This window comes from Varanus komodoensis, unplaced genomic scaffold, assembly GCF_004798865.1.
Source record: "Varanus komodoensis strain SLA01 unplaced genomic scaffold, ASM479886v1 scaffold8, whole genome shotgun sequence".
NCBI lineage: Eukaryota > Metazoa > Chordata > Lepidosauria > Squamata > Varanidae > Varanus > Varanus komodoensis.
This window is the reverse complement of record NW_025336481.1, coordinates 1,036,033-1,063,006: the sequence shown is the minus strand read 5'-3', so window position 1 is coordinate 1,063,006 and position 26,974 is coordinate 1,036,033. Positions and strand designations below refer to the sequence as shown.

At 49.8% G+C, this 26,974-nt stretch overlaps 1 protein-coding gene across 3 annotated transcripts; it reads left to right on the top strand.

Annotated features, from left to right (window-relative positions):
• Positions 1–1,801: 1,801 nt before the first annotated feature.
• Positions 1,802–26,917, top strand: KIF3B (kinesin family member 3B). Of its 3 annotated transcripts, none has more exons than XM_044455319.1 (9): positions 1,802–1,851; positions 10,096–11,568; positions 12,724–12,825; positions 14,017–14,139; positions 16,695–16,813; positions 16,985–17,098; positions 20,439–20,544; positions 22,844–23,022; positions 23,508–26,917. In XM_044455319.1, exons 2-9 carry the CDS (start codon positions 10,159–10,161, stop codon positions 23,596–23,598), a joined length of 2,244 nt encoding a protein of 747 aa, XP_044311254.1. In that variant the 5' UTR covers positions 1,802–1,851; positions 10,096–10,158; the 3' UTR covers positions 23,599–26,917. The 3 variants fall into 3 exon arrangements, with proteins under 3 accessions (XP_044311254.1, XP_044311255.1, XP_044311253.1); XM_044455320.1 differs by lacking the exon at positions 1,802–1,851 and adding an exon at positions 4,852–4,984; XM_044455318.1 differs by lacking the exon at positions 1,802–1,851 and having other exon boundaries at positions 9,950–11,568.
• The last annotated feature ends 57 nt before the right edge of the window (positions 26,918–26,974 follow it).

The window sequence follows — 26,974 nt, the reverse complement described above, 5'->3', positions numbered from 1 at the left end:
GTGGACAGGCTCAGTTCCCTGAAGGGTCCTGGAAATCCCTGAGTGGCCCAGAGACAGCCGTGCTTTCTTCATTAGGTGCCAGGCTTCACCCCAGTCCCCTCCCCGAACCCGCCATTGACGTCTGCACTGGCCAACCTGCCGCCATTTATTTTCCGCAACCTTCCAGCAATGAAAATTAGGTTGTCAGCTCTCAGACCCACACGGGGTGGGATGGGTGGGGTCACTTGATGCTCATTCGACTGCAGCTGCTGTGTGCCCTCAGGCCCCGCAAGTTTAGGTGGGCATGTTGCTGAGCTTGCCCTCGAATCTGGGGCTGGCGTTGCTTTCAGAATAACCCTAACTCAAGCGACCTCACAAGAGTCCTGAAGGCAGAAGAGAACAAAGCTCCATCGTATCCAAGGTTCTGTTCGCAGTGTTGGACCATGCCTGTTTGGACAGGTGGCCTTCCACACGTGTTGCAGCGCAAGTCCCAGCATCCCCATGCCAGCCACCGGGGTGGGTGGGCGGATGAACTCATGCAGGAGAAGGCTGTCGATGGCAACCAGCCATGCTGGCTGCCTGTGCAAAGCAGCTGCTGAGGAGCTTGGGCAGGAGGAGGCCTTGCACCCATCCGGCTGGAGGGATCCTGCGGGCAGCTGGTTTGCCCCCGTGTGTGCAGAATGCTGAGCTGCTCAGACCCAGGGCCTGATCCAGCAGGGCTTTTCGTGTGTTCTGACATTCATGCAGGGAGTTGCAGGACATCTTGATGTTTAGACGTGGTGAGGACCAAGCCTTAAATCTTCTCCGTGAACCTATCTCATCCCCCTTTTAAAGCCACCTCAGCCTTGGCTGTGGGGTGGTATAGCAATGAAATAGAGAGATTGAAATGGGATTTGCTGCCAAGAGATGTTGTGCAGCCTGCATCAGGCAGTGACAATGTCCATTTTGTCCCCTTCGGGCCATCCATATCCTTTCTGTCTGGCCTTACAGCCAAAGCATCCATTGTCAAACTTCTGTGCTACGTGAAGAAGTACTTTATTGTGAGGATAAACTGCCCAGAGAGCTTCAGCTATGGGTGATATAGAAATGAACTAATAATAATTTCATTTACAATTAGAATCATCATCACCATGCAGGTGGGAGGTGAGCAACGAACTCCTGCAGGCCAGAAGTTGACCAAGTGGCCTGCACGGTTCTTCTTTCTCCCGTTAGTTTTATCCTCACAACTCTTAGAAGCTATTTCTTCATGAGACGCAGAAGATCAATGAGAGCAGCTTTGGCGACGGGCGGGAAAGGAAATGGCTGGAAATAGGGGATGCCATGGCAGCTGGGAGGCCAAAGGCACAGCTGGATTAGCCTTCCCCAACCTTTCCCCTGGAGACGGGTCGCATCGCAGTTCCCATCATCCCCTGGCCAGCCTTCCCTGGCCCTTGGAGCTGGGTTGGAGCTCAGCTTCCATCATCCCCTGGCCAGCCTCCCTGGAGACGCGTTGGACTGCCACTCCCGGCGTGCCCCGGCCCAGGCCAGCGCGTCTCCAGGGAGACGGCTCCCCCGCCCCTGCGGGAGCCCCCCTCGCGCCGTCTCCCCCGCCCCTTGCCAAGCCCCGCCCCCGCCCCTCCCATTCCCCGGATGGTGCCTCCTCCGCGGGGCGGGCCGTTGCCAGGGAAGGGCGCGGAGGAAGCCGGGCCCGTTGCTATGACAGGCCGGTTGCGAAGGAAGTGATGGCTTGGGAGGGCGGCCGCGTTGCCAAGGAAGTGAGCGGCGACCGCGGCGGCGCCACCCGCCCCTCCCGCATCCGGTGGTTTCGCCGCCGCCGCCGCCGCCGCCGCCGCCGCCGTAGCGGCGGGAGGGGGCCCCATGGTGACGGCGCAGGTGAGTGGGGCGGCGGGGGGCCCTCCCCTTTCCCTCCCCGCAGCCGGGGGCGTGGGCTCGGGCTCGCCCGCTCCGCTCCGTGCGCGCGTGCGCGCGCGACCCCTCCTCAGGGGCGCGCGCCTCGCCTGCGCGTGCAAGCGCGGGGGGCGGGGGCGCCGCGCAAGTCTCGCGGGGGGCGCGTCGAGCGCCCTCCACGCGGCCCTGGGATGCGGCGGCAGCCTTGGCGCACGAGCAGCTGCCGCCCCTGCTCACGCCCAGCTCGGGGCCCTGGGCCGTTCCCTCACGGCAGCCCCCGTGGCCGGGGATGATGGGAGTCGCAGTCAGGTCCTCCCTGGCGCGGCGTGCGGGGCCACGCTCAGCCGCATCGCCGCGGAGGAGCTCCCTGGGCAAGCGGCGGGGGCGCCCCCGTGCGCGGGGGCTTGTGCCCTTGCGGGGCGCGGGGGCAGCGGCGGCCCCCGGAACGCGCCCGTCATGGCTGCTCGCTGTGGCACGTTGAGAGCAGCCCTGTTCCGCGCTGCCCTGCGTGCCAGGGGACCCCCGGCCTGACCCTTGCCATCTCCAGCCACCGCGGGGCAGGTGGTGGCCGAGAGGAGCCCCGGACAGCCGCCGCCGGTCAGTGGACGGCCCTGGGCTGGAGAAATCCAGGATGCCTCGTGCACCCTGCGTCCCGAGAATGGCCGTGTGGGAAAGGGGGCGAAGCCTCTTCCTCCCGGCTTCGCATCTCTGAGGCTGGAATCACAGGCGCACTGCTTGCAAGCGACACCCAGTGAATGCCGCATGGCTCATTTTTGCACAGGCACATGTAGCATCCAGCTGTATGAACGTTTAGCAGGCCGAGGGGGAGGCAGCATCACCCGTGTAGCCACCCAGGAACGTGATCCGTTGCCCTGTGTGTGGGTGCAGCCATGGAAAGAGTGCAATTTTCTTTGCTCATCTGTGTGCCTTCCCTTGTGGTAATCCATTGCTACAAAAATGGTACTATTAATGGCAGAAAAGTCCTGCCTCTTCTCCTTGTACAGGGGAAGGAAAGTAATTCTGCAGATGCAAACCAATTATATTCCTGCACTTGTCTCTCTGTTTTTCTGAAAAGAGCCTCTTTGGCATTTCTCTACAATACCATACGTTTGTATTCCCCTTCTTTGTTATAGCATTCAGTATCACTGATTGTATTCATCAGTTTCTGATCTTTTGTGGAACACATTGCATTGAAGAAGAGATGTACAGATCTTGCAGGTCCTACTTTCTGGTTGTGTTAGTTGCCTGTGAATACCTGGCAATCTGAAGTTTGGAGGGGTCACTTGCCAGGTAATTTTCAGATAGGAAGAAGTAGAAGAGAGGATGATGATAATTATATATCACCTAGTAGCAAAACCTTTCTGGCAAACAACAATTCTAATGAGCAGTGAAACCCAGTACAGATAAAATAAAAACAGTATACAATTCAATACAAATTGTGAAAAGGGAATAGATGGTGAAGATACATTTTATTGGATCCTCTGTAGAAATATTTAAGGTCTTCAATGGAGTGATTAAAACATTTACCCATGTAATATGTCTGAGATCTAACAAATACAAGTTTAGGGTTAGCTGTTTTTCTATTCTATTCTATTTATTTATTTAGAAAATTTCTATGCCACCCCATTCGCCGAAGCCTCAGGGCGGCTCACAAACATGCAGGTGTAATTATATACTTTCCCAGCTGATGCTGACTGATTGAGGACCATGCCGGAGCCTTGTGCATTTTGCTAGTGGTGAAATTAGAGCTTCAGTGGGCTATCTGTGCATTTAAGTCGTTGGCTGTCATGTTTGTATGAAGGGAAGCCATTTGTGAAAGTCCGATGTTTTGGGGTGGGTGTTTTTTAAAGCTATACTGAGGCTGAAGGACAGCAGAAGTTGGCTTCTTTAAAAGAAGTCAGACAACCATAATTCTAAGGTCTCTTTTCTGTACAGTATTCTGTTTCACTTTGCAATTGTTTAAAGATAGAGTTGCAAAAATGCCTTTAGGGTGTCTGTACTTATTTGTTTGGATTTCACAAAATCCCTTAGATCAGAAATAGATACAGTAAAATTAAAAATTCATTTTAGCTGAATGTGTGAGAGAGGGTGAGAGTGAGGTCTACTCATTAGAATTAGCTCTACTTCAGATTTCTTGGAATCGTATGTTGGAAGGGGCCATGAAGGCCATCAGGTCCAATGCCCTGCTATTGCAGAACACCAATTATAGAATAATCTTTATAGATTTAAAGATATCCAATGGTAAAGAGCTGCTTTCATTCTTGGATATTCTGATTTGGAATAACTTTTACCCAGGTTTGGAATGATGCTGTCTGTAAGACTATGAGAATTAAGATCCATCTTGGAAGCCTGCTCACTGGCCTTGTTGAGCAGGGGAGGGCTTTGTTGATAGTAACCTGGTATGTTTGAAAGTGCCTAGTTATAAAGGCACTTTGAAGGCAGGTTTCTTCCAGTTTGTGTTTAGTTGAATTGACCTGTAGCTGGAAAAGATATGTTTAGGTATGCCTGGGCTTTAAAAAACAATAATTTTGTGGTTGAACTGCTGAGATTGTAATTGTATTATCTTGTAACCAGTGTGTCCTGAAAGGCAGATTTAAAAGATAGTTCAGACAAAGTGGAGAAAGGATTGAAAGAGAAAGAAACAAATTACTCCCTTGACTAGATGGAATAAGTGAAGAAGCATAATTCTGTCTCCAATACTTGGCAGGTTTAATAGTAAGGGTAGAAAAGGCTTTGTTCCTTCAGTCTTTGTACGTCTCTCTTTGCAAGAGGCAGTGTGGGTTCCTTGTTTTGGCTACTGAAATTAAATACAGTCCTAGACTATATCCAGTGATTAGCAGTCTTTTTGTTTGGTGGCTCTAACAGAACAGGCTGGCTGACTTAATTGGCCTCCTCCATCTAAAATTCTCTGATGATTGAACTGTCACATCCATTTAATTTCAAACAGTACCAATACTTATTTTTCAGGTATGACTTCATCCTGTACTCTAAGAAAACAGGATCTGAATTGCTTCCCGTATTCTGTACTGCAGCCAATTGAAAATGCAGCCTGAAACTCGGAGTGCAGTGGATTAGAGTCAATTTGGGATCTGGCCAAATTGCTTTGGCTTTCATAAGAGTGAGTGCTGTTTCTGGGCAGGGCTGTGACAAAGTGGTGTCCAGAATCTGGTGGGCAACTGCGTCGGCTCAGGCCCCGGTTAGCTGCAGTTGATTTACATATTAGGTGCATGCAGTTTGGAGCATAAAAGAAAGCCACAGCATGCTTCTGATGCCAAAGGGTTGGGACTAGGATCCTGATGGGGGTCACTGGACGGGGCTTCCTCCCAGCAAACTGGGTGCTCCCAAGACCGCGCTGGGGGGCTGGAGGGGCTTCAGCCTTTCCTTTCCCAGCAAATCCTGGCATTGATGAGGAGGTGGTTGAAGCAGTGATGTTCCCGGCAGTGGGTGGGAGAGGCTTTCATCTGTATCACTGCCACGGAGATGTGGGTGGAGGAGGATGGGTGCGTGCGCGTGCATGTGGCTTATGGATTCCACTGGCCCCTTGAATTTCCTATACTTGCACTCCTGAGCTCTGTTCTCAGCACAGAGATAGGAAGCGTGGTGAATGTATTGCTTAATCTTCCAAGGGCCGGAGAAGACCTTAAGCTGTTGATTTTAAATGTCGCTCATGCATGTTAGTGCAGGGTTCCTTGTGCAGCAACCTTTAGGCCAGGTTGTAAAGAGTGCAGGCAGGGGCATGTTGTTCTGGAGTGTAAACAGACAGTATTACATTTTCTGCTGGAGCTGTAGGAACCCTTGCCCGGTGTGCTTATTATGTGCTCTGCGAAAGCATCTCCTTGTGAGTTTGTCTTTTGCTAGCAAGAGTGCTGGAATAGACGTTTATCTGTCCTTGAGCTTCTTGACTCTCCCATTGGCCTTTCAAGTACAGAGATTAAGGACAATGTGAAGGTGAGTCTAGGAGATTTCTAGGAGAAGCAGCTGAGTCGGCCTGGAAGCCCCTGTCCTCTGATCTAGAAGCCCTTTCACCGAAACACTGATGTGCGACAAGCTGTTCTGTAGTTACTCAGCAGTGAGGGAGAGGCCTTCCATCCACCCTGAATTAATGTTCCAGGGCTCAGATTCGCAAGGAAAGCAGATGCCAGGGCTGTGTTCTAGGCAGCCCTGACATAATTAAGCTGTGCAATTTTGCCTTGGGAATTATGGGGGCTGTAGTCCAACACGGTTGGAGGGCACAGCTTGCAAAAGGCCACAACAGCAGTGCTGCTCCACCGGCAGCAGCGGCCTTTCTTGGCATGCCTCCTGGCCATGGGACCACAGGGCATGGGCAAGGCCTGGAGGGACCTGGATGACTTCAGCTGGAGTCATCTAGCAGGGCAGCAGTTCCTGGTAGTGATTCTCCAGGACTCAGAAGAGCTCCAGGGCAGGGAGCCAGGTATGTGTGTGAGACAGATACAAAAGAATCTGTCTGTTACCTTCTTCAGCAGAGCCTGATGATGGTGGAAGACCTACCTCCCAGGTGGAGAAGTTTCCTTTGGCTGCACTGTGGCCTGGAGAGATGCATCAAGGCCCATTCAGTGACCTTGTGTGGCATCCTCAGCCTTCTGCAGGGCAGCCCCCTCGGAGAAGGTCTCCTTGTCAGCCTGGTCCCCTCCCTGGTAACATGCATTGCTGCAAAAAGTCATTGCACTCTTTTGAGTTTCCCTGCCCCCACAAGCTGCAATTCAAGAAGCAGAGGAGGAAGTGTGAGGTGAGATGATGATGTGCCAGGCATCTTCTAGCACAGCACATAATTTATGGAGGGAGAGAAAGAGGCAAGGAGTTGCTGTTTTCAGTTCCAGCCATGCATTTTTGTAACGTTGTCATTCTGGCCAATAACATGCTCTGGATCATGGAGAAAGCTAGGGAGTTCCTGAAAAAACATCTACTTCTGCTTCAATGACTATGCTAAAGCCTTTGATTGTGTGGATCACAACAAACTGTGGCAAGTTCTTAAAGAGATGGTAGTACCAGACCATCTTATTTGTCTCTTGAGAAATTTCTATGCGGGTCAAGAAGCAACAGTGAGAACTGGACACGGAACCACTGATTGGTTCAAAATTGAGAAAGGAGTTCAGCAAGGCTGCATACTGTCACCCTGCCTATTTAATTTATATGCAGAGCACATCATGAGAAAGGCGGGGCTACATGAATCACCAATTGGAATTAGGATTGCTGGGAGAAATATCAACCTCAGATATGCAGATGATACCACTCTAATGGCAGAAAGTGAAGAGGAACTAAAGAGCCTCTTGATGTGGGTGAAGGAGGAGAGCGCAAAAGTTGGCTTGAAAGTCAACATTAAGAAAACTAAGAGCATGGCAAATCTCTCTCACTTCCTGGCAAATAGATGGGGAAGAAATGGAGGTAGTGACAGATTTTACCTTCCTGGGCTCCAAGATCACCACAGACGGAGACTGCAGCCGAGAAATTAAAAGGCGCTTGCTCCTGGGGAGGAAAGCTATGGCAAATCTAGACAGCATACTAAAAAGCAGAGACATCACCCTGCCAACAAAAGTGCGTATAGTCAAGGCTAGGGTTTTCCCAGTTGCAATGTATGGCTGTGAAAGCTGGACCATAAGGAAGGCTGAGTGCCAAAGGATTGAGGCCTTTGAATTGTGGTGCTGGAGGAGACTCCTGCGAGTCCCCTGGACCACGAGGCGATCAAACCGGTCAGTCGTAGAGGAGATCAACCCTGACTGCTCTTTAGAAGGCCAGATCCTGAAGATGAAACTCAAATACTTTGGCCACCTCATGAGAAGGAAGGACTCCCTGGAGAAGAGCCTAATGCTGGGAACAATAGATGGCAAAAGAAGAAGGGGACGGCAGAGGATGAGGGGGCTGGATGGGGTCACTGAGGCAGTCGACGTGAGCTTAGGTGGACTCCGGGGGCTGGTGGAGGACAGGAAGGCCTGGAGGAATGTTCACACAACTTCGCAACTAGCAACAACAACAAAATCTTTAGAGGATGGAAACCAGTATTTTCCAGAGCATTCTGAAGACTGTGTAGTATAGTCACAGTGGGGTGAAAATGTTTAGACTTCTCTGCACCTTCTGCTGTGTAGCAAGGAAGTAACTAACTATTCAGAGCCAGTATTTGAGTTGAGGTATATAAGCCTCCAAAAAAAGCAAAATGGAAAAAAGAAATCCAGGATACCGCTTTCACTTTCACAGAACTCTGATTAGTTAGTGCTGGGCCTGAACCAGGAGATCCACTTTTGAATTCTTACTCAGTACCCAAACGTATCTGGTGGCTTTGGTTAGCCTGATCCACCCCCAGGGTTGTCTGTGTGATAAAGCCATAGGAATAGAAATAGGTGCCGTCTGTCTTCATGCCGTTAAAAGTTCAGGCAGAGAAAACAGTGGTACTGCAGGGAGGGAAGGACAAAAGGGTTGTGATTCCCTCCTGCGGGGGAGGTTTGTGACCTCGCACTGCCCTGCCCCGTAGACCCCTCCTCGGGCAGAGTCAGCTGGCTGAGGCAAGCATATTCATTTGTGCAGCTGTTTCTCTGGAAAGGCAGGCTCCGAGGATCATGACCTCTGTGTTGCATGTGAGAACTGGACTGCTCGACCTGGCATTCTTCAGGTACTGCAAAAGTTCTCACGTTTCCCATTTTCTCTGGCTTTCATTTCTTTGTGTGCAATTGTTTCCCTGTTTTGTTCAAACTTTCATACTATTTTGAATATCAGGCTTGGTTTGATAAAGAATGCCAGACTAGCCGTTGTGTATTTATGCATGAAAGTATGAGACCGATCACCAGCCAGTCTCTGTGCCTGTTCATTGCCTGTGGCTGGGACCACTGCCAGGCGGAAATACGTGCCGTTCGCCAGTGCCCCGGTTTCGGCCACCCTCCAGTTGTGCCATCGCCCTTTAACAAAGAGCAAAGGGAGTCCATGCTCTCATACTCATTTTTGAAAGGACATATATACATACCTTGATATACCCAGTAGATCTTTTTCTTGCCATTATTTTCTGTCGTGTCGTGTGTCCAGACCAGAACGTTTCCCGGGGCTTTATTTTTCCATGGAAGGTGTTCTGTTTCATAAGGTCCTTAGTAGCGATGAATGGGGGACAGTTGCAAATACAAAATGAGGCAAGCGTGGCCATTTCAAAGTTGCAGTTCATGTTTTCAGATGATTATCCCTGGTGAGTATGTGAGAGAATGCAGAAGGTGCCCCAGCAACCGCCATGGAAGAGTGTTGAACTCTGGTAAAATAGACGGGTGATTCTCAGCAGGTCTTTCGCCGTCCCTTAGGTTGCTGGATGTATTTGTGCAGAGTTCCCCAACCTGCTGCCTTCCTGGCTGACTGGTATATACTGGTTGTTCACCCCAGCACATCTGGGAGGCACCAGGTTAGAGAAGGCTGCAGTAATATGTCTGCAATTTTCAGTACCTCTGTTTTCGTGCCTTTGAGCAGTAAGGGGAATATATGCTATTACCTTTATTTATTTACAAGTATTCCAATAAAAAATTACTTAATATAGCTATTCTTCGAATTTAGGTTGCATGCTGTGTCTATGTATTGAGACAAAAAGTAACTTTTTTGCATAGTTGCTTATTTTATTTGTACTTAGTAATCATCTTAAATTGAATCATCCTTTAGTATTACTCTAATGCAACTTGATAATTGATAATTTTCTGATGCAAACTGAAAATCCTCCTAGGGAAAGGATCTGAATTCAAGATTTTTTCCAGGTTCAAGATTTTCTAGAAGATGCCTGCCGCTGCTACCAGATGGCTTCACACTGAGGCAGTATAGTTACATGTTGCAATTAATGTATGTGTTTGTTCTGGAGCAAGGTAGCCATTGTTGATCGAATTTTGAAAAGTGGTGTTTCTGATTTTTAATCAAAGCTATTGGAGAATGTGTGGAAACTTCAGCTAAAGGACATTTGCTTTGACTTACAAATAATAATGAAGGATAATAGAAAACACCATGAAACACTATATTTCATCCATTTTGGCAAAACATTTACCTTATATGTTGTTATTTCTTATTGCAGTTGTATTTCACACCAACACTATGTTTTTAACCTTACAGTTGGGATTTTTGTGAACCTGGCTTGCTCGAGCCCACCCAAGGCATTCGAGGGTGAGCTGGGGCCTGAAATGTTGTCTCCAGAGAGCTGCCCTGGCTGTTTATTGTCTTCTGACACCACCATGTCCAATTACTGTATTTGATTCGTTGTAGCTTTGGAAAAAGCCCTGGCCGTCCTGGTTCTGCCATCCGTTTCCCTAGCACCAACCCGTTGTCATGTCGAAGCTAAAGTGCTCGGAGTCGGTCAGAGTCGTGGTGCGATGCCGGCCAATGAACAGCAAAGAGAAAGCAGCCTCCTATGAACAGGTGGTCCAGGTAGATGTCAAGCTGGGGCAGGTGTCAGTGAAGAACCCCAAGGGAGCATCTCATGAGCTGCCAAAGACTTTCACCTTCGATGCTGTTTACGACTGGAATTCCAAACAGTTTGAACTTTATGATGAGACCTTCCGTCCCCTGGTGGACTCTGTGCTGCAGGGGTTCAATGGGACCATCTTTGCCTACGGGCAAACCGGGACGGGGAAAACATACACGATGGAAGGTGTGCGTGGTGACCCTGAGAAAAGAGGGGTCATCCCCAATTCCTTTGACCACATCTTCACCCACATTTCCCGGTCTCAGAACCAGCAATACCTTGTGAGGGCTTCTTATCTGGAGATCTACCAGGAGGAGATCAGGGACTTGTTGTCAAAGGATCAGTCCAGGCGGCTGGAGCTGAAGGAGCGGCCGGACACGGGCGTGTATGTGAAGGACCTGTCGTCTTTCGTCACCAAGAGCGTCAAGGAAATAGAACACGTCATGAATGTGGGGAACCAGAATCGTTCCGTGGGAGCTACCAATATGAACGAGCACAGCTCTCGTTCCCATGCCATTTTTGTGATCACCATTGAATGCAGCGAGGTGGGGCTTGACGGGGAGAACCACATCCGGGTTGGCAAACTGAACCTCGTGGACCTCGCCGGCAGTGAGCGCCAGTCTAAGACTGGAGCCCAGGGAGAGAGGTTGAAGGAGGCCACCAAGATCAACCTCTCCCTTTCTGCCCTGGGCAATGTCATCTCTGCCCTGGTGGACGGCAAAAGCACCCATGTTCCCTACCGGGACTCAAAGCTAACCCGGCTGCTTCAGGATTCCTTGGGCGGCAACGCCAAGACGGTGATGGTGGCCAACATTGGCCCAGCCTCATACAACGTGGAGGAAACCCTCACCACCCTCCGGTATGCCAACCGTGCCAAGAACATCAAGAACAAGCCAAGAGTCAACGAAGATCCCAAGGATGCTCTGCTGCGGGAATTCCAGGAGGAAATTGCTCGGCTCAAGGCTCAGCTGGAGAAGCGTTCTGTTGGGAAGAGGAAGAAGAAAGAGCGGCGGCGGGATGGAAGTGTTGGTGTTGGTGGAGAGGAGGACGACGAGGAAGAGGACGATGGTGAAGAGGGTGATGAGGAAGGGGGAGACAAAGATGACTACTGGAAGCAGCAGCAAGAGAAGCTGGAGATTGAGAAGAAGGCCATTCTGGAAGATCACAGCTTGGTCGCCGAAGAGAAGATGAGATTGCTGAAGGAGAAGGAGAAAAAGATGGAAGATCTGAAACGCGAGAAAGAAGCTGCTGAAAAGCTGGGTGCCAAAATCAAGGTAAGGCGCTTCGTGCTGAGTTCTGTGGGCGCAGAAAAGTGGGGCAAGGCAGGCTTCCTGATGTGTCACATTGTGCGTTAAAATTCCAGGCATGCAGAGGTTCCTGTAGATCTACTTAAAAGCGATGGTTGTGACAATGTCATTGGAAGTCCTTTTCAAGCCATTCATGGCCAGAACCCTGCAGCCTGCAATTGGTACAGGGCAGATACTTCACTGTATTGTTCTGTCACTTCCAGTGCTTGTTTGTTTATTATATTTATATTCTGCTGTTTTCCTTCCAAGACACTCAAGGCTGCTTACACAAATTTCCTTCTCTCACTCTATCTTACAACAACCTTGTGAAGTAGGTTGGGTTGAGAGTCTGTGTCTGGCCCAGAATCATCCAGTCAGCTCTGTGGCTGAGCGGGAACTAGAACCCAAATCTCCTGAGTCCCAGTCCATAACCACTACACCGCACCAGCTCTGTCTCCACCTCCATTCTTAATGTATTGATTCCTCCTTGACCCCAGAGTGTCCACTGCATCTTTTTGAGTTAAATGTGGAACAGATTCCTCTTTGGGTATTGTTCAGCCAGATACGTAGGATGAGCAACGAAAAGCGTTTTCTTCTGACTTAACATTTAATGTGATTTCTATTAAAAGTGCCTGATAAAAGGAGGAAGCTAAACTGATCTAAGTGCATGGTTAGCCAAGTACAGAGAAAGCCTCATGTAAAAGAGAAGATATATTTTGGGAAGGGCTTTAGCTCAGTGGTTGAATGCAGGTTTTTTATGTGTCTGGTAAGTCTAGGTAATTCCTTCACACTTCCAATTCCAAAAAGCCCTTGCAGATTTGAAACGCCATTACAAGTCAGAATGGATCCGTCTTGGCACAATGAGCCAGAGGTTGATGCCTGTGTAAAGCAGTCTGCCCTGACCTGGTGCTGTCCAGAATGGTTTGGGCTTCAACTTCCACCACCCACAGCACCGGCCGTGCTGTCAGGATATGCTGGGAATAACGATACGGGACATGTGGAGAGTGCCAGACTGGGGAAAGCTGGCGTAAGGCGTGGGTCACGTGACAACTGTGTTAGAGGGTTTTTTTTAAAGGCAAGTAATAGTGAGGTTCTGCAGTGCGTGGTTCCAAGGATTCTTCTTCCTCACTTCTTGCTTTTCAGGCAATGGAAAGCAAACTTCTTGTTGGAGGGAAAAATATTGTTGATCACACAAACGAGCAGCAGAAAATCTTGGAACAGAAGCGGCAGGAGATTGCTGAGCAGGTGAGAGAGAAGGCTTGGTTTGTTGTAACAGCGTTACTTCCAGACCCTGTTGAGAAGTGCCGTGTTGTGGCCTTGGGAAGCCTGGTGCATTGACTGGTCCCATGTGGATTAAAGAGAATATCTGCACTATTTGCTTAAAATTCACTGGGAGAGTTTCCTGGACAAGTGTCTGTGAAATGGATATAGAATCACAGAATAGCCAAGTTGGAAGGGGCCATGAAGGCCATTGAGTTCAGCCCCTGCTGGGGCAGGACACCAGGGAGCTCAGGGGGCTGTGATAGACAAGTCCTTAAATGCTATTTCTAGGAGTGGCCAACCAGGCCCATTTAGGGAAGGCCACATGTGGGCAGGAGGGCAGCAGTCCCCTCTCCGTGTGGTTTCTGGCAACTCATATTCAGAGCAATATTGCCCCTGAATAAGGAGGTTCCATTTAGCCAGGTGAACTGAGGCTTTTTTGCAAGCCCCTTGCATTCCAAAGGTGCGTGTCCCAAGGAAGTTCTCAGTGGGTGGCGGTTTTTCCTCCCTTTCTGTTTTCCTGATGACGCACATGAAGTTCCTAAGTTTCCACTCTTTTAAGGCGAGAAAGCTAAGAATGCGAGAGCGTTGCCTATTGTACCATTACTTGGAAGTAACCCCATTTAAGTCTTTGGTGCTTTACTTCCATGGAAATACGTGCAAGAGCAGGCCCCAGCTCTCTCCGCAGGTAATCCATAAATCCTCCCACCTGGAATGTTTTCCACTTAAATCGAGTGCACTGAATCTCTTTGAGCCTATGGACTGAATTCCATTTTGCGTGGGGCTGACGTCAAAGGAGCCAGGGCCAAAATACCAGCGTACTTAACTCTTAGGTTCTTACTGCCATTAACTGAACCTTGGGGGAGACACTGTGGGTCAGGAAAACACCAAACAATTGGAAGTGGAGCCAGGAAAAGGTACTGCCATCAGGGGAACCCCGGAGGGCCATATTTACCCTTCCTTGACTGAGGCTCTGCACCCCTCATTTAAATGGCTTAAAACGGTATGAAAAGATTGGGCTGGTCGAGTTTCAAATACCTTGTGCAGATGTTTTCTGTTGCAAACTATTGAAATGTATCCCAGCAGTGCTAAATTCCAGCCAAAGCACTGTTGCATTTTTGGTGCTTAAGCCCTGGGTGCCGAGTGGATGCCGCATCCTTCTCTTTTCTCGTGCAGAAACGCCGAGAGCGAGAAATCCAACAGCAGATGGAAAGTCGGGATGAGGAGACTTTGGAGCTGAAAGAGACATACAGCTCCCTGCAGCAGGAGGTGGACATTAAAACAAAGAAGCTGAAAAAGGTGAGCAGGTTTGCTAAAGGCGGAGAGCATGAAGTCTTGAACGTCCCAGTAAAATACGATGTCGAAGTCTAAGATGAGATTGCAGCGCTCTGGGATGACATGGACTGGAATGTGGGAGATATCCTCTCGTGCCAGCCAGGGCGATGTGGAAAATTCTCTTGTTGACTCCCCTGGAAATGAATAGGCAGCTTGGTGCCTGGGTTGTGCCCGGCCAGCTGGGCACAGGCAGCCCCCACCTCCTGCTCAGGAACAGCGAGAGGAAGCGAGGGGGCTTCCTCAGCTGCTGCTGGGAAGAGGAATGCCGGGCGCCTCCCATGTGTTGGCCAAAGCCAGCGCTCCCTTCCATTCCGTCCTTCAGGAAAGGTGGCGAGGCTTCCTCACGTGGTAGAAGTGCGTTAGCCAAGCTGCCAAGGAAGAAGCAGGGCCTTTTCATCACAGCGGGACCGAAAGTCCTCAAGTCCCGTGTTGACGATCATGATCAGGCCCCGCTGCATGCCAGTTCTGCATCTTCTGAGCCTGAGCCCGCCAGGAGCCAGGGCGTTGGCCAGCTTTCTTCTGCTCCCCATAGCAGATTGGTGTGCAGTTCAAGACTCCTAGCTTGGCCTGTAACTCTTCACTGCTGTAGGAGGTCAGTTTCCTACCCAGAGATAAGTCTGGAAGCCCATTTCAGGAGGACCGGGATGCAACCTGTGTTAGAGATCCAGCATTGGACATTACAAAGGCGCCAGGCCCTGACGGGTTACACCCGAGAGGACTTAGAGAGCTGGCAGGGGTTCTCTCACGCCCCCGGCCTCCATTTTTGAGGCCTCGTGGAGAACGGGTGAGGTTCCAGAGGACGGGAGGGTGGCGTCAGAGGTCCCAATTTTCAAAAAGGGTAGTAGAAGGGACACGGGGAATTATAGACCGGTTAGCCTTACGTCCATTGTAGGAAAAACAATGGAAAGGCTCATAATAGAGAGAGATCTAGTGATGCTAGATAGGGAAGGGAGGCTGACAGCCACACAACATGGCTTCCGCAAAAACACGTCCTGCCAGACAAACCTTGTGGAATTCTATGACAAGGTTTCGAGATGGCTAGATGGAGGGGATGCAGTGGAAAGTGCCCCATGATATCCTGGTGGAGAAACTGAGGAGTTTTGGGATACACCAAAGCACTGTCCAGTGGATTAGGGCATGGTTGACTGACCGAAAGCAGAGGGTAACCATTAGTGGGGAATCATCAGGATGGCGGCCAGTGACAAGCGGGGTCCCCCAGGGCTCTGTCTTGGGGCCAATCCTGTTTAATCTTTTCATCAATGACATGGAAGAAGGGGTGACCAGTCTGCTGATCAAATTCGCAGACAATACTAAAACTGGAGCAGTGGCCACAACTGAGGAGCAGGTACTCCAGATCCAAAAGGATCTGGACAGACTATGGAAGTGGGCAGGAGGCAACAGGATGGCATTCAATGTGGATCAGTGCAAGGTCTTGCACTTGGGGCACAGGAATGGGTGTCATAAGTACAGGTTAGGTGACAAGTGGCTGGAGAGCAGCACTTGTGAAAGGGACCTCGGGGTGCAGGTTGACTGCAGGCTGAACATGAGCTAGCAGTGTGATGTGGTGGCCAAGAGGGTGAACACCACCCTTGGTTGCATAGCCAGAAGTGTGGCTTCTAGATCAAGAGAGGTATTGCTACCACTCTATGCGACTCTGGTGCGCCCGCAACTGGAGTATTGTGCTCAGTTTTGAGCCCCTCATTACAGGAAGGATATAGCCAGGTTAGAGTCAATGCAGTGAAGGGCCACAAGGTTGGTGGCCGGTTTGCAGGGAAAGCCGTATGAGGTGAGACTGAGGGAGCTGGGTCTCTTCAGCCTGGAGAAGAGGAGACTCAGGATCTGTTGGCGACATACAGGTATGTGAGGGGGTGTCACACGGAGGTGGGTAGAGACGGTTCTCCCCTGCAGAGGAAGGCAGGACGCACCCCAACACAGCAAAGCTCAGGGAATCCAGGTTCCATTTGGATGCCAGGAAGCACTTCCTGACAGGACTCCGAGGGGGTGGAATGGGCTTCCACGAGAGGTCATTGAGGCCCCATTGGTGCGGGTGTTCAAGGATAGGCTGGACATGCACATGGTGGGCATGGCGTGAGCGGAGCCGGCTGGAGCCGGGTGTCAGACAAGATGGCCCGGGAGGCCCCTTCTGACTCACCCTGTTTCTATGTTTAAACTCTACTCAGCCATGGGACAAAGTGACCAGGCAGTTTTGTTTGTCTGTCAGTTCTCACTTGCTCCCAATGCTTCTTTCGGTGAAGCAGGGCGGCTGCATGGATGTGGGTTGCCCCACTTTCTCCTCCCTACATTCCTGTGTGGTCGGCTGGGCTGAGAAAGAATCCGATCCCTCGTTGTCCAGTAATCTTCATGGCAGAGCGGATTAAAATCCAGTGTTTTTAACTGCTACTTGGCATTTGTTCCCCAAGGTGCAGGCAAGTGCCCAGCGGGTTCATTTGTGTGAATTATGATGCAGAGACAGACTCGGCCTTTCATGCGGCCGCTGTAACGCTGACCCTCCCTTTCAGCTGTTTTCCAAGCTGCAAGCAGTGAAGGCTGAAATCCACGACCTTCAGGAAGAGCACATCAAAGAAAGACAAGAACTGGAGCAAACTCAGAATGAGCTCACGCGGGAGCTGAAGCTCAAGTAGGTGTTGCCCAGCTGTACCTTCCTGCCTTCAGCCTGGGCTGCAGAGTTAGCAGAGAACGAACCCCACAGCGGGAGGTGTTTTCTCTTAGGCTGTTGTCCAGTAGGAAATGCAGCAGCTGATCCCCACCATGATCTTCAGCTTACTGTGCCCTTTATTGATCTCCACAGGCACCTGATTATTGAGAACTTTATTCCCCTGGAAGAGAAAAACAAGATCATGAACCGATCGTTCTTTGATGAGGAGGAGGATCAGTGGAAGCTGCACCCCATCACCCGGTTGGAGTGAGTTGCCCTCTTGAGCTTACCTGTAGGACTCGGGGAAAGGGGCATGCCCAAGTTGGAACATTTAGATTCCCAGCAATTCCAACCCATTCCAGTGGCTCTGGGGAAATGCCGTGCATTGCTCAGTTGGTGTGGACCACATCAGAGGCACCGAGTTTCTGCTCCTTCACACTCTATACTCACCGCTCTGCCACTCAGGGTATCCGCCAGCAGGCTCTCTGTCACTTTTGTTTTACCCTGCATTATAATTGCCCCATTCGTAAATTCTGCGTGGTAACTATTGTGCTGTAAGCACCCGTGCTCACATGTTACAGATTGTGATGTGGTGGAATTCCCATATTTTTCTGTTCCCCACTAAATAATATCTGGAAGCCATCTCATATTTGCACATCTCTGTTTATGTCCGTGCTCTTAAAACACAAGCTTTTTAGCTCTCATGAGTGGAGAGCCAGAATTGGTTGCTTCTCCTGAACGTTCTGAAAACATTGATCAGGAGTTGCCTTCAAGCTTTTGGAGGAGTAAGCCAAGGAGCACGGAGAAAAGAGCAGCTTCATCCACTGAGAGCTGCGTTTTCATGCTGCTCTTTCTCCCAGATGGTCAGAGTAATCTTTCCATGGCTCCAGCCACCAAGCCAGGTCACCCAGGGAGCTTCCGAGCTGACAGGAACTTGAGCCTGTCAAAGCTTCCCCATCCGCACACTGCAGCACAGTGCTTTCAGTGATCGTTGGTTCTTCTTGCATAATTCCTCTGGATGCTTTTCTCCTCGGTGCCCCTTTCTTCTCTTTCTCCTCCCTCAGGACCTCCTTACTTGAGTCGGGTGGGAGGGCAATCTGTGAATTCTTCTAAAATCTGAAATGCAAAATAAGTGCATAAAACCTGTTCTTTGGGGGTTTGCTCTCTCCCCGTGGCATAATGTGCAAAGAGGCACCCAGCCAGGCTGCATGCCTGGGCCCGAGCAGCCCAGACAACATCATGTGCTTTGACAGGCTGCGTAAGAATGCCAAAAGAGCCCTGCAGCTGTTTCATATGGAAGGCCCATCTTCTCTAGCAGCCAGCTAGATTCCGCTGGGAAGCCGACAAGCAGGACATCAGCGCAACAGTCCTCTGCTTTTGCTGTTGCAGCCCAGCAGCTAGTACAGAAAGACATTCTGCTGCTGAAGCCTGGCAGCTGCATGGCATCGTCATCTCTAACGGCCGTGTTTGAATCCTCTTCCATGGATGTGCCTCGCGCCAGCAGCCTCTGAAATGTGCAAAGAAGCGAGCGGGAGGGAGCCCTTAGGTTGCCCATCGCAGGGGCAGCAAAATACCTGGGGCTTCATCACTTGTAGTAATCACAATACACAGAGAACGTAAGATTGAGCCTGCTGGCTGGGAGGTCTCTCCCCAGCCTCCAGGATAATGTCAGAGCGAAGTCCAAGGAAATGTGGGCAGACTGAGAGGGGCAGGCAGATGGCCTTGTGGAGAGTGAAAAATTAAATAGAGCTGGGTAACATCGCTTCTCCAGGGGAATTCCAAGCTGCTTCTGCAGTGTAATCATTTAACAAAAATGCTGTCCTGTCTGCCGATCTTACACCATGCCCCTTCCTTTCAAGTACAGCGAGTCCCCGTGATCAGTGAAAGAATCTGCTGACACATCTGTAGAGCGCAGGCCTGCTTTTCAGAAGCTCCATGGAGCAAATCTAGACAGACTGACAAGCAGAGTGAAATCTGTCCTCTCCCGTTCCTGCAGGATAGCTCTCACGGTGCAAAGGCCAGCAAAGCACATGCTGGGAATCTTTTCCCAGGAGCCTCCCTGGCTGCACCAGGGCCGGAGTGCACTTTTTCTGGGCCAAGTCCCTCATGGATTGTGGACAAACATGTCGAGAGCCACATGGTGGTACTCGGTAACCCGGCCACAGACGAGTGGTCTCACAACGTAGTTCTTCCCCCCACACACGGACACACCGACCGACTCCCTCCTCCCCACAGCGGCCTGGTGCTTTCCCAGCCTGATCGCAGCGAGGGAAGCATGGTTTTCAACAAGGGGATCACAGCACTGGGGAGGGGAGGGTGAGCTGCTCCTCCTCCAACGCCAGTCTCTTTCAAAATGTCCTCCCAGGGGCACTTAGGTTTCTTAAGAACTCAGTGCAGTCTGGATGGGGAGCGGGGCACTGCCTTCTCTGATGAGTGATTGGAGGTGTGGCTGGGGAAGCCAGTGGGTGGGCAGGTGGTGCTAGGCCTGTGGGCGGAGCATCTCCCCTCCCCGGGCTGTGCTCTGCCATGCGCTTTGTCTGGGTCTCAGTGGTGAGTCGGGGAGTGTAGGCTCACGGAAACGCTGCTTCCAACAAGGTGTGGCCATGTTTTATTCCCGTTCTTCTTTGCACAGAGACCATTCATGCAAGAAGGGGCAGAGCAGTTCTGGCTGGGGGCAAGGGGGGTCCATCGGCTGTTAGCCACCGTAGGTACATGCAGGTTCCCAGAATCAATGTGCGGACACAGTGCAAGAGGCTGCTGGGCACGTGCCCCCATGCACGCCACCTGGGGCGCCTGGCTGGTTGCAACTGGCGAAAGGACGCTAGGCTGGACAGGTCTCGGTCTGATCCAGCAGGGCTCTTGGTGCAAATGTTTGTTTAAAGGAGAGCCGTGTGCACCGCGCAGAGCATCTGTCCATAGGAACCAAGGGACACCGAGCCCCTTCACAAGATGCCTCTGCCCACTGTCAAGACGAAATCACCGTCTCACCTGACTTTGACTTAATCCCACCTGACTTTGCTAAGTGTAACCCTCCTTGTGGAGAAAGCAGGGAAGGTTTTCCAGCACACCAGGTGTCTGTGAACAAAGGAAGAAGGCACATCCTCCTGCGTAACAGCCACAAACCTGTTTTTATTTTCATTATTCACATGACTGCAGCTTGGGAGCTCCTCTAGGCACTTCGGGCAAGCAGCAGTGTCTAACACTTGACTGTGCAGCCGTCGCTGTTCCCTCAAGAGAGGGGTCTTGCTTGCTCCGCTGCAGGAACACGTTGGAGGCAGGCCCTCTCCCTCCCCGTCTCCCTCAGCCGAAATCCCAGGAGCCATCCAGTACCTGGCACTCACGATAGCTGCTTGCAGCCAAGGCTGTGCTCACAGGTTTCTTAGGGTGCCAGAGGTGAAACATGCATCTCTCAGCACGTCACAGAGTGGCCAGGAATGGCAGCTGCCACCTATGAAGAGAAGTGGGGAGGGCGGTTGCGAAGATTGGGTGGCACAGGGTGGGGTCTACATGTTGGAAGGCTTTGCAGCTTCTTGGGGACACTCAGTGGCTGCTTGCACAGAACAGGGCCATGAGATGGAATGCATTCGATGTCATTCTTCCTTCTCAGGAATCCACAGATGATGAAGAGGCCAGTATCCGCCGTGGGATACAAGCGGCCCCTGAGCCAGCATGCGAGGATGTCCATGATGGTCCGCCCGGAGGCCCGGTACAGGGTGAGCTCTGGTTCAGCACCTCCTTTCACTGGGCATTTGGAGGATCTAGCTAAGACAAACCAACAGAAGGCAATTCAGTCAGGACAAGTGCCAAGTCCCTCATCTGGGAAAGAGAAACCAAAGGCATCGATACAAGATGGGGAATACGTGGCTCAACAGAACCGAACAAGAAAAAGATCTTGGAGTAATTGTGGACAATAGGCTAGCCATGATCCAGCAATGTGATGCAGCCACCAAAAGGGCAGATGCTATTTTGGGATGCATTAACAGAAGTATTACTTCCAGATCACGAGAAGTAGTAGTTCCCCTATACTCCTCACTAGTCAGACCTCACCTGGAATACTGTGTCTAGTTCTGGGCACCAAGATTTAAGAAAGATGCAGGTAAATTGGAAAGGGTTCAGCGGAGGGCAGCAAAAATGATCCAGGGCTTGGAAGCACTGCCCTGAGAGGAGAGACTGAGGGAACTGGGCATGTTCAGCCTTGAGAAGAGGAGACTGGGGGGCAGGGGGAACATGACATCCCTCTACAAGTCCCTCAAAGGCTGTCACAAAGAGGAAGGTCAAGATCTCTTGCTGATGCCAGAATGTAGGATGCGGAATAATCAGTTCAGGTTGTGGCAACCCAGATTCAGGCTGGACATCAGGACAAGCTTCCTCACTGTCAGAGCAATGCGACAGTGGAACCAGCTGTCTGGAGGGGTGGTGGGCTCTCCCGCACTGGGGACTTTCAGGAAGAAACTGGACAGCCATCTGAGTGGGTGGTGTAACGTGGTATCCTGCAAGAGCAGGGGGTTGAACTCAGTGGCCCTCATGGCTTCTTCCAACTCTACTCTTCTAGGATCCTGTAAGAATAAGAACCATGTGGAAATAAATAGGGAAGCAATCAGCCTCCCCAGATTCGAAAGGCCCCTCGCTAACAGGAGTGTTAAGCTGTGTGAATCATTTCACGTGGGAGACGTGGGAGAAACAGTATGTCTATACTGTTTCCTGTCTAGACATGCATGAAATTGCATCCTGAGCCTGATTTATATCTACATTTTCACATTTCTTGTTTCCAACCCTTCCTCCAAAGCAGGGACACAGGGCAGCTTACAAAAACTGACCATCCAAATACCAATAAAGTGGCAATAAATCCTACTAGTACAATCGAATACTTAACTCCTCCTCTTCCTCTTCACCTCTCAGGGAACCTGTGGCTAATGACGGAGCTCACTGCCACACAGGTTTGCCGTGGCCAGCAACATGATACATAAGCAGGTGGATGTGTTTGTCCAGCTGTTACTCATGGCAGCTGGGCCACAGCCTCCATGTTCTGATAAAGCTTTGTGTGTGCCACCACAAGGCTGGGGTTTCTACGGAGATGAACCTCTCCTTGGTGCCTGTGGTGTAATCTTCCCTGGAGCTCCTGGTTCAAAGAGTTCTGGGTGAGACAGAGCTCTTTGGTTTTCTGACTCAGTGCAACAGTTCTTGCTCGCTGAAATACTTACACGGCTCGTTGGTTGGTGGTTTTTGGAGATGTTTAGTCCTCCTGCCCAAGCCCCCAGTTTCCAATGATGTTCTGGACCTCTCTTCTGAGAATTTGCTCCCCTTTTGGTCCCTTGAAAGTTATTCTTCCCTTAGTATGTCTGTGTACGTCATTTGGACCAACGTAGAACTCGTACAGTGCTTTTATCGGACTGGCTAGTTTTCAAACACAATAATCCAGTAAGATCAATCTTGTAGCAAATCGCTCAAGCATGGCTATATTGAAATGTTGTGATGTGTGTGTGAGCTGCCTCAAAATGGTTTGGCACAAGAAGGTGGCGCATGGGTATTTTAACAAAGAAGGCCCTAGACTTTGCTGTTGAAGGAGTGGAGCCCTTCTGTCCAGCTGTGTTTGCCTGCAACTCTCACTCCTCCATCTCTGCCTCCATTCTCCGTCTGAAGACATCCTGTGGCTTTAAACAGCCTCTTGTTTCTTGTTCCTGGTTGAGCCTTATAATTGGAACCCCTGCCTGATAGGCACACGCTTCCTTCCATAGATTCGGGCTGAAAAGTCAGATTTCCTGCAAACCCTGTAGCGTGCCCCGGCCAAAACACCGCCTAGGCTTGTATGGTCTACCTGAAGGCAAACCTCTCTGTGCTGCTCCTGCATTCTTCCACCTCCCTCCTCTCTTCTCCCCGCATGCTCCATCTTGAATGATAGATCAGGAGTTCCGTGCGGGTTTCTCGCACATCATCCTGTAAGGCATGATGCGCACGGACGGCTTTGTTTGAGTCTGCCAACGTGCCTGAGCTCTCTTGCTTCCGCAAACACAGGCAGAAAACATTGTGCTGTTGGAGCTCGACATGCCCAGCCGGACCACACGGGACTACGAGGGCCCAGCCATCGCGCCCAAAGTCCAGGCTGCCCTGGAAGCCGCGCTGCAAGATGAAGATGAGATTCAAGTGGACGCCTCCACTTTTGAGAGTACATCGAACAAGAAGTCAAAATCCAGGTGAGGTGTGATGTTGAGAAGACTGCCCTTGGTTGAGGAGACCTAGGCTCTGAGCAGCCAGTTCGGGGCTGAATTTGGTAGAGCTGGGCCAAGGGAACTACGGGAATGGTTTCTGTACAGAAGTCGGTATCTGGCAGAGAAGTAAATTTTTATAAAAGGTTTTAAAGCACAGGAAAAAATGGGAGGCTTGGGATGTCCTCCTTACCCTAAAAGGGGCCATTAAAGGAAAACGCAGATGTTTGCAGTATCTACTTTACTACCAGTAGAAGACATGGAAATTTTATTAAGCAGTATGGCCTGTCCATCACAAAGGCATGAGATGGGTAACTTTTGATAGTAATTTGTAATAAGCAGTCAGGAAAATAGATTACTTTATAACAAACAAATATTTATTGTTCTATATGCAAAATGGCAAGTAATCCCCATTTTGTTGTTTTTCGATTTTTTGCTCTTCAGTAATTGGATCCTGTTTTTATGTTTTTCAGACCTAAAACTGGAAGGAGATCTGGAGGCTGTTCCTCCAGCACCTCTGGGTCTCAGCTCTACCCACAGTCTCGTGGGTTGGTACCCAAGTAGAACCCAGCAATTCCCTGCCAGGGCCAGGCTTGCATCTTGCCTTTCAGGAGCTGGGGCAAGTAAGACACCTGGAGGGGGACTTAACGACCAAACTCCGAAACAGCTCCTTTTGACCAGCAGCAGCAGGCGCCTCTCTGCCGCTGAACTGGCCTGTGCTTAGCACCGTGTGTTCCAGGTGGGTGTCTACCCGATGTGGCAGAATTCACTTTCCCTCTGGCAGTTGGTCTCTAAGGGAAAAGAGACTTTAGTTAGGAAATCAGAAATGCATGAGGTACATTAGTGTGTGTGTTAGATGCAACAAGAAGCATAGGGGCCATGCCTGCCCCGCCGCCCTCCCTTCCCGCCCTGGAGGCTCTGCTGCCTCTGGGACGATGGACTGGAGTCCACAGTCGCCTCTGTGGAGCCACCACTGTGGAACTCCAAGAAGCGAACAGCATGAATGAGGCTGAGAAACGCCAAGAGGATTTATCCGGCCACGGTATATAACATTTCCTTGCTTTCCATCACAAGATTGGCACTTTCGGTTTTTATTTTGGGGGGTAGTATCTATGGACCCCAGGAAGAGGTGAGACCGAAATGCGTCCCACAGCTAGGTAGACATGTTTCCCTTTAGAAAAGCAGACCAAAGGGGGGCTTTGAAAGCTTGCCCTTTGGAATAGAAGCAATAGAAATTTAATAACTCCTTTACCTGTTTACAAGGCCTGGCAAGTGTTGTTCTAGGTGGAACACCTGGAAACCTCGCCGCAATGCACAGGGTTCACCTTGTTCACCACAACGTCTGTCTACCATTGAACACACTAGCGTCTTTTCTCGGCTCGCCAGCCAGCCAGCTTTGCTCCACCAGATACCTTTCCTTTGGGGCCTATCTGGCTGCTGCTTTGTCGTCTTCCCTTGTCCAGATGGCAGGTGTGCCTTCTTGAGACCTATTCTAGTTTCCTCGTGCAAGTGAGCCTCTTCCAGGGTCATCCTCTCCTAGCAACTGCAGAATGCCCTTCTGGGAACAGAGACTGGCTGGCCACCGGAGTTGCCTTTCGTTCTCATCCTGTCTTACGTACAAGGTCTTTCAGCGTTTTGAGCCCTGAATCTTCCCAGTTGAATGAGGATGAAATACAGGTTTGAGCAGAAAAGAATGGTGCTGAATGTAGTTCTGATTCACACTAAAACTCCTGCTTTAGAGAGACTCGTTTTTTTTCCTCTTTCAAAGCAACCCTATGGGCAAAGCAGGTCACTTAGCCATGTGTGGGAAATGCAATGCTGCTAAACTAGACCAGGTCAAAAGGCTGAAGAAAGTGCACCCCTGTGTATCATTTTGCAGTTCAGTTTGTAAGTTTCAGATGGTTGTATATTGAGAATTCAGTTATTTTTTGGTTGATGTTGTACTGTGAATATATTTTTGTGAATACTTTTTTCACCGACTTCCTCTCTGAATGTTTTAATGGCCCTTCTTAGATCTTGCTGCGTGCGTGCATGTCTGTACGTATGCGAATTTGCTTGATCTTTGAAATATGCTCACTGTATATGGCCTTTGCTTGGTGCCCTCCTTCTCTGAGAAATCCTCTCGAGGGTATACGAACTCCATGGCTTCTGATCCCTTGACCAAGGACACCCTGAGAAGCATCCTGCTGGCATGCTGCCTCAGGAAGCCCGGAGCTGCTGAAATAGGCCCTGTGTGTTTTACATCACAGGATGGATTTCTCAAGTGCTGCTTTTAACAAAACAGCCAGTTCTGTGGATCCGTGGAACATCTTCTCAGTGAGGCTTCTTGGGTGTTGCTGTCACATGGGCCAAAGGCTTTGCCTTTGAGTAGGCTGGGCTGGTTGCAACAAAGATCCTTTTTTGACTTTTGCAATATGTAAGAATCTGCTCTCCCTGTCGACCCCACTCCCATCCTTTTAATCCCCTTTCCTGTTATTGAAGAAAAGGGTTGTATGGCTTATGTCACTGAGAAGCAGTGGTTGTACATCCAAAGACAAAGGTCCAGCGGTGCATCTGTGGAATTTATCACCCTGATGAACTTCTGTTAGGGTGTAGTTCTGGTTAGAATGAAACATTTAGTTTTGAGCATCACGCAGGAAATATCTATTAGCAGTTGATTTTTAGTGTGAACAGGCAGGGCAGGCCAGTTATTGGTTAACTTGAGTGAAATCACTTGGCAGCAGTTCAGGGCAGATCAAAGAGGAATTGAAACCAATAGCCTCTTCATTGCTTTATTTATAACTTGAAACATTGTAGGATCAGAGTAAACGCTTTCTCATATGTCTAAAGATTCCCAACATCTCATGCTTCATTGTGTTGCTCTTGCAGGGTATTTCTTGGTAAGGGAGTTTATTATTTAAACCCGACGCACATGCAGAATTGCCCTAATAAATGGGTGTGCCAGACTTGCCTGGTCTATTTGAAGACTTGGACAGCAGTCCTAGGAAAGGAGTACAGCTATTCTGCCCGAAACAGATTTGCTACAATCCATGTAACTGGATATTGACTTTCTTTCCCCACTTAATTCAGTAAAAGGAGCTCTTGGGGTTGAGGGCCAAATGTCAGATGATATGGAGCACATGGCATTTAAAGCACTTGCTTTAAAAGCTTAACATGAAACTCCTTGATGCCACTTAAATTTTCATAGCAAACACCCCTCTTTCCCAGCCTTTAAATAGGTAGGATGCATTATTTAGAAAGTCTCAAATACAGTTGTCCTGCATCACCAAATTTTGACCTATTAATATTCACTCTGCAAAGGTATGTGTTTAGTTTTTTATATTTTGACTCTAGAGTTATATTTTGACTCTATAGTCCAGGCTTTAAAAGAAGCCATGGATCTCAAGGTACAATTCTCCCAGTGGTAATCCTCCAGCCAAACGAGAAAAGTTAATGTCAGGGCCATGATCCTATGCTTGCATGATACTGGTCAATTGTGTGGATGTTCAGCAGCTTGGCTCTGGAAGTTGGGTTGCTTGCTGATTTTAATCTGTTCTGGTTTCACACAATGGGTCCAATCTTCCATGTATGGTTTGTGCTCAAGCCCAACTGAAAAGTGGCTTATACTGAAACCTTTCCTGGTGGTCTGGACATGATGGACACAACTGTCTTCTGTGAGATTTCTCAGATCCTTGGGAGTACCTTAACTGCCTACTCTTATTTCTCTGTACATAAACAGCAAAGATGTCAATAGTTCCTTTCTGGTCATAAATTTTACAGCTTGTATCTGTAATAATCTCTCATCTAGGAATGTAAAAGTGCTCCTAAAGAAGTGTAATAAAATCAATTGGATTTATTGTATGTAAAATATTAATAATTAAAAATAAAGCCTCTTTCCCCTTGGTTTTTGTTTTTATTGCTTGACTGTAAGCAGCTATAGAAGGAGAAATGGGATACTTCA

Excerpts from the sequence above, each read along its gene's own strand:
- KIF3B (XM_044455319.1), top strand. The coding sequence starts at position 10,159 with ATGTCGAAGCTAAAGTGCTCGGAGTCGGTCAGAGTCGTGGTGCGATGC. Across the intron at positions 20,545-22,843 it reads GCCCGGAGGCCCGGTACAGG|GCAGAAAACATTGTGCTGTT; the intron begins GTGAGCTCTGGT and ends CCGCAAACACAG. Across the intron at positions 23,023-23,507 it reads AACAAGAAGTCAAAATCCAG|ACCTAAAACTGGAAGGAGAT; the intron begins GTGAGGTGTGAT and ends TATGTTTTTCAG.